This window comes from Chiloscyllium plagiosum, chromosome 6, assembly GCF_004010195.1.
Source record: "Chiloscyllium plagiosum isolate BGI_BamShark_2017 chromosome 6, ASM401019v2, whole genome shotgun sequence".
Lineage (NCBI taxonomy): Eukaryota > Metazoa > Chordata > Chondrichthyes > Orectolobiformes > Hemiscylliidae > Chiloscyllium > Chiloscyllium plagiosum.
The window spans coordinates 113314657-113321462 of NC_057715.1; the positions used below are offsets into that span (position 1 = coordinate 113314657).

Here is a 6806-nt window from a genome sequence, read left to right on the forward strand (position 1 = left end):
AATACCTGAAGACTAGCCAATAGACAATTTTTAAAGTGTGATCACTGTAATGTAGGAAATGCAACAGATATGCACACAGCAAGCTCCCACTAAAAACACTGTGATAAAGGATGAGATCTTGGTATTGTTTGGTTATGTTGGTTGAGGGATAATTATTTGCCAAGATAGTGGGGATAACTATCTTGCTGTTTTCTTTCTAAGTCATACCAATAACTCATCCAAAAGATGTATTAACAACGATCAATACCAATAACATTCCATCTCACTGACTGTTCTTCAGACAATGCAGCACTCCCTCAGCATGACAATGGAATGCCAGCCTCTATAAGGTGCTTGAACCCTAGATTGGGACTTCAAACCCATAATTCTCAGCTTTGGCGGTTGAGAGGGCATCAGAAGGGGCAAAGTTTGAGACATGAGCAAAGCAGAGATGTGGGCACGACAGCGGTTACGACTGGCTTACTCTGGTGGATCCATACACCGGGTGGGAGTCCCATGTTTGGACCCAAGTACACAAGAGTCATAGAGTCATAGAGATATTGCAGCTGTCTAAATATCTTCCACAGAATTAATGGGCACGGTTTGCAACTGGATGAGATTGGAGAGGTCAGAAGGTTAAAAGCACAGCAGCTCTTTCCAGCGAAGGAGTAACTGAGGTAGTGTGATGCTGGTGCATGTGAATGTTTGCAATGTGTATGATGGAATTTTCTTTGGTTTGCATTGCATTTCCTTTCCTTCCTCTTTGAACAGTGATGTTTTGTGGTAGTGATGGGAGAGCTTTTGCTTAATTCTGGTTTCATTTCTCTTTCTGTCCCGTGCTATGTGAAGTGTATAAATTTCTTTTATTCTTCGGTGGGATGTGGATGTCACTGGCTGGGCCAGCATTTACTGCATGTCTCTAGTTGCCCTTGAGAAGGTGGTGGTGAGCTGCCTTCTTGGACCACTGTGGTCCATGTGCTGTGGGTTGACGCACAATGCCATAAGGGAGGGAATTCCAGGATTTTGACCCAGCAACATTGAAAGAATGGCAACATAATTCCAAGTCAGGATGGTGAGTGGCTCGGAGGGGAACTTTCACAGGGTGGTGGTCCCCTGCATTGCTGCCTTTGTCCTTCTAGATGTAAATGGACCATGGGTTTGGAAGATGCTCTCTAAAGATCTTTGGTGAATTTCTGCAGTGCATCTTGGAGGTAGTACACAAGCTATTTACTGAGCACCGGTGGTGGAGGGAGTAGATGCTTGTGGATGTGGTGCCAATCAAGTGGGCTGCTTCATCCTGAATGGTGTCAAGTTTCTTGAGTGTTGTTGGAGCTGAATTCATCCAGACAAGTGGGGAGTATTCCATCACACTCCTGACGTGCTTTGTGGATCGTGGATAGGCTTTGAGAATGAGGAGGTGAATTACTCGCTGCAGTATTCCTAATCTCTGACCTGCTCTTGTAGCCAATGTGTTTATGTGGTGATTCCAGTTGAATTTCTGGTCAATAATAGCCCCCAGGATATTGACAGTGGGAGATTTGTATTTATATATAACACCCAAAAGTGGCATCTCTCTCAAAAGGGTTTTATTACCTTGTAACAACCAGCACCTCCATGAAAGTGCAGAGGGTTCAGAGGCATGGACTGATCGTAAAATGTCTGTGCAGCATTCCAAATGTTCTCAACCAAATGCACTGTTGTTCTGCTGACATACACCTTCCTAAGGCCTGTTGAATTTTTGACTTGCAAAACTTTTGGTGGTGGATTGACACAGCTCCTGAGAGACGTATCAAGGACATGAAAGGGAATAGTGTGCTGGAGTTTTAATTCTAATAAACCTTCTCAGCTTTTACTCTCCAAAGGAAGAAAGCTCACCTATTATTTTGCAGGATGTTTTACTCTGCTTATGAACAGGCTCCGATAGTGACATGCTGAAAAAGGTTTGGCTCATGGTATTATAGAGCTATACAACACAGAAACAGACCCTTCAGTCCAACTAGTTCATGCTGATCAGACACACCAATCTCACTAGTCCCATTTGCCAGCACTTGACCCATATCCCTCTAAACCCTTCCTATTCATATACCCATCCAGATGTCTTGTAAATGTTGTAATTGTACCAGCCTCCACCACTTCCTCTGGCAGCTCATTCCATACACACACCACCCTCTGTGTGAAAACGTTGCCCCTTCAGTCCCTTTTAAATCTTTCCCTTCTCACCTTAAACCTATACTTTCTAGTTTTGGACTCCCCTACCCTGGGGAAAAGACCTTGTCTATTTACCCTATCCACGCTCCTCTTGATTTTATAAACCATCAACAAGGTCACCCCTCAGCCTCTGACACTCCGGGGAAAACAGCCCCAGCCTATTCAGCGTCTCCCTGTAGCTCAAATCCTCCAACCCTGGTAACATCCTTGGAAACCTTTTCTGAACTCATTCAAGCTTCACAACATTTTTCCTACAGCAGGGAGTCCATATCGCTCCCTAAAAGTTATCCGCTGTTGAATTTCTGACAGCTCAGAGATAGGTGCAGATAGGTCACCTGCTGGACTGGCTCCTTACCTCCCCCACTTTTAAACCCACCAGCAGGAGGTGCTCAACCAAGCCATTATCACTAGCAAACATGTTCTGTGGCCAAAGTACTCTTTGTCAAACCCTCATCAACCTTCTCTGCTACCTCATTTAAAAGTGAGTTAAACCCATTTTTGTCCCTAAAGTCTTCACGTTTGCTTTCCTTTTCCTCAATGAATCCAAATTACAATCACTAGATTCCCAATGCTAGTGGCATCCTCAGTGCCCGAGTTAAACTGGGTTTACCTTTACACCTTTTTTTTAAACAAGGTGGCAATGTTTGGAATTTGGAATGGGAACATTTGCAATTCTGTGCCCTTGTGTCCATGGAGGACTGAAGGATTACAGCCACTGCCTCAGTAATTTCCAGTTATAATTCCCTCACGATCTTTGGATTCATCTCAACCTAGCCTGGTTAGGGGTAGGGACTGAAATTGCTGGACCAGATATACAACCCCCTCCACTCCTTTGCTGCCCTGAGCTGTGGTCCTGCTGATGTCTCAACTTTCAGTTCCGGCAGCCTTTCCAAAACCGCCTCCTCCTCACTGCATGAGCCATCTAAGGACAAGGAGGTCAGTGTGAGTTTGGAATGAATAATTTAAAAGGTGAGTAACAGGAATCTTGGGGGAAGTCTGGTGGGCTAATCATCCGATCTGCGCTTGGGCACCACCCCCCCCTCTTGTCCAGGAGATTACCCCACATGCCCGAAACGTCGATTCTCCTGTTCCTTGGATGCTGCCTGACCTGCTGCGCTTTTCCAGCAACACATTTTCACCACATGCAGTAAGGACAGGATATTACATTGAGAGAGGTTACTTGTATTACCATGAAGGACCTGCATGGTAGGGAGGGAGGGACTGAAAGGGCAAGTATTGAGACTGCTCTGCTTCCATAGGTGGCTGCTGGGGAAAGGTAAAGGTGATTGAGAAGTGAGCTGGGCTGTTGGGATGGTCCCAGCAACATGCTGAAAGGGAAAGGAATGGGCATGCCGAGTGGCAACATCATGATGGGAGGTAGTCGGAATACTGGAAGATGATCCATCGAACTGAGGAAGCTGGGTACACTGAGAGGGGAGAGAAGGGGTCAGGGCAGAAAGGCAGGGTATGGAATGGGTAGTCCCTTCAGAGTCCCAGTCAAAGGGATTGAGGGAAAAGCCAAAAGTACTGGTAGGTTAGAGTCGATAAAATGTGGAGCTGGAAAGGCACAGCAAGTCAGATAGTACTGGGGGAGCAGGAAGGTCAACTTTTTGGGTCAGGACTGGGAAGTTAGTTTGATCATTGCGGAGGTGCTTGCTAGTATTTATCCAGGAATGCCAGTCCTGTTTCTCTCTCCACAAACCTGCTGAGTATTCCCAGTATGTTCTGTTTTAATTCCGGTTTACGGTCTCGGTGAGGTATGGTGCCTTGGTTTCTGTAGTGTCTGCTTTCTCGGTTTCACTTCCTTCTCCCCTTTGATTCTTTCCACAGGGAAGACTGGCAAAAGACGGTGACAGAAGAAATTACGATGATGTTCAGGAAAGTAAACAGGAAGGCTGACAAACACAGGGCTTGAACAAGGAGAGCGAGGTGTTAAAGTGAGAGCACTGCCCAGTTGGAATCACCTTCGCTGTCAAAGCCAAGGGCTTTTTGAAGAAGCTCAGCTCAATCTCTTGGAAGCTCATCGCTATAATGAGATCGAAGCAGATCTCTTTAATTCTGTTCCACCCAGCACAGCAGCTCTTCTATTTAAAGGGCAGGGGGAGGAACAGAGGTCATGTATCTCTTAAATTGCTCCATGCCATTGGACAGTGGCAGGTTTAAAGAAGCTGCACTGCTACACAGGTTTCAAGTCTGGTTAGCAAATATACTCCACAGTAGTTCTGTTTCCAAACATTATACCTGTCCAGCTTTTAAGTTCCTTATCCTGAGACTTTCTAATTGCTATGTATCTGTGGACGGTGTACCCTTGTTTTGTCTGCTGAGGTGAAAAGAAAAAGAATGGGAAATGACCGACTGGCCAGTCCCAGTTCGGTCAAAGGTCCACCTATGTATCCTTCTACCATTTATGGACAGAATATGCTGGAGAAACAATGAAAGTCACTTGTAGAATGTGATCTGAGCAATGGGAAAGCCTTCACCTCCTCACCCCACACCTCACTCACCCATCAGCACCCTAAAGAACAACCCAAAGTAACTTTCACACAAGCTCCTGTTCAACAGTTTCCTCATTTCCCCTTCCCCCACCTCACCTTAGTTCCAAACTTCCAGCTCAGCACTGTCCCCATGACTTGTCCTACCTGCCTACCTCCTTTTCCACCTATCCACTCCACCCTCTCCTCCCTGACCTATCACCTTCATCCCCTCCCCCACTCACCTATTGTACTCTATGCTACTTTCTCCCCACCCGCACCCTCCTCTAGCTTATCTCTCCGCGCTTCAGGCTCTCTGCCTTTATTCCTGATGAAGGGCTTTTGCCCGAAACGTCGATTTCGCTGTTCCTTGGATGCTGCCTGAACTGCTGTGCTCTTCCAGCCCCACTAATCCAGATTCTGAACTGGAAGCTGAGTAAATAGCCAGTCTTACAGCAACGCCCTAGCTTTGGCTATGCCAGATTTCCCATGGGTACGCTACACTGCACGTCAGCATGAGGCAGATTGTCCTGCTGTTTCAGGGGAGCAGTGGACCATGGGCACTTCAAGTCCATGACTCCCCCTCACACCCCTCTCTTTCCAAATTTGGGATTTACCCAACAAGGTGCATTGGAGTTGTGCAGTAAGACGGCGAGGTGGAATGAGGTGAGATGTTTCTTCCCCAAATGCGGAATAAGAGAGGGGCTGGCATTAGGGCAGGCTTGTTAACTCCTTTTAAAACTGGTATTGACACACCAGGCTCGGGGTGCGAGTGAGGAGAAAGAAGACTGGGAGAAGTCAGGGGACGGTAGGGGAGAGAAATGATGGTGTACGCTCCTTCCTAATTGACGAACGATATCGAATATAAGATTACCTGCTCAAGAATGGAGGAAAAATGGGGAAGATGGGTTACAAAAGGAAAATATATGTATATATTTTTAGCCAATAAAGTATCACTCAAGATGGGTGAGTTTAGAATACAATCTATGAGGTTATGTTCTTACTTCATGAAACACGTGCACATTTGGAGATTGCACTCTTTACATCTGAACTTAATGAATTAGAGAGAGGAAGCACAATAGACTGGGTGGTCCTTTGTACAGTTTACAGTAATATAGACTCTTTTGAACCTCTACATGTTTTGCTATCTATTTGGAAATACTAAAACATTTCTCCATTCTTTCTGAAGGAAGTATTGATGTTAGTTTCTTAGTTTTTTGTATTCATTCACAGAATGAGGGCATCACTGCTGAGGCCAGCATTTATTGCCCCTCCCTAATTGCCCAGAGGGTATTTAAGAATCAACCACATTGCTGTGGGTCTAGAGTCACATGTAGGCCAGACCAGGTAAGGATGACAGTTTCCTTCCCTGAAGGGCATCAGTGAAACAGATGGGTTTTCCCTGACAATCAATTCACGGTCAGCATTAGACTCAATTCCAGATTTTGAACCCAGGATTTGAACCTATGGCAGGATTTGAACCCAGGCCCTCAGAATATTACCTGGGTCTCGGGATTAACAGCCCAGTAATAATACCACTGCACCATTGCCTCCCCTTAAACAAAATACAAAACACTCAATACTTGGGTGTCAGCTATGCCTTACACTGTAGCACCCTCACCACTGTATCATACGGTCATAGAGTGATACAGCACAGAAACAGACCCTTTAGTCCAACCAGTCCACACCAAACGTAATCTCAAACTAAACCAGTCTCACCTCCCGATGCTTGGCCCATATCCCTCCAAACATTTCTTATTCATGTACTTATTCAAATGTCTTTAAATGTTATAACTGTATCCCTCTCCATCACTTCCTCTAACAGTTCATTCCTCGTCTTGAAATCCCCTACCCTACGGAAAAGGCAAAAGCTGTTCACCTTGACTATACCCCTCATGATTTTATAACCTCTATACAGTCACCCCTCAACCTCCTATGCTCCAGTGAAACAAGGCCCAGCCAATCCAGCCTTTCCTTATAACGTAATCTCTCCAGTCCTGGCAACATCCTGGTAAATTCTGTATGTTGGTTTGCTCGTTGAGCTGGAAGGTTAATTTTCATTTTCATCACCACACTAGGTAACATCTTTAATGAGCAGGAAAATCAGCATTTCAGGCAAGACCCCTTCATCAGGAATAGAGGCAGGGA

General features: G+C 45.5%; 1 protein-coding gene across 2 annotated transcripts in view; it reads left to right on the forward strand.

Moving 5' to 3' along the window:
- The window catches only part of gucy2f (guanylate cyclase 2F, retinal), an 83714-nt gene extending 79062 nt beyond the window's left edge, over positions 1 to 4652 (forward strand). For both annotated transcript variants that reach the window (XM_043692449.1, XM_043692450.1), the window contains one exon: positions 4018 to 4652. In XM_043692449.1, the coding sequence (XP_043548384.1) occupies positions 4018 to 4102 (85 nt within the window). In that variant the 3' untranslated portion in view covers positions 4103 to 4652. The remainder of the gene's footprint in view (positions 1 to 4017) is intronic.
- Positions 4653 to 6806: the final 2154 nt, after the last annotated feature.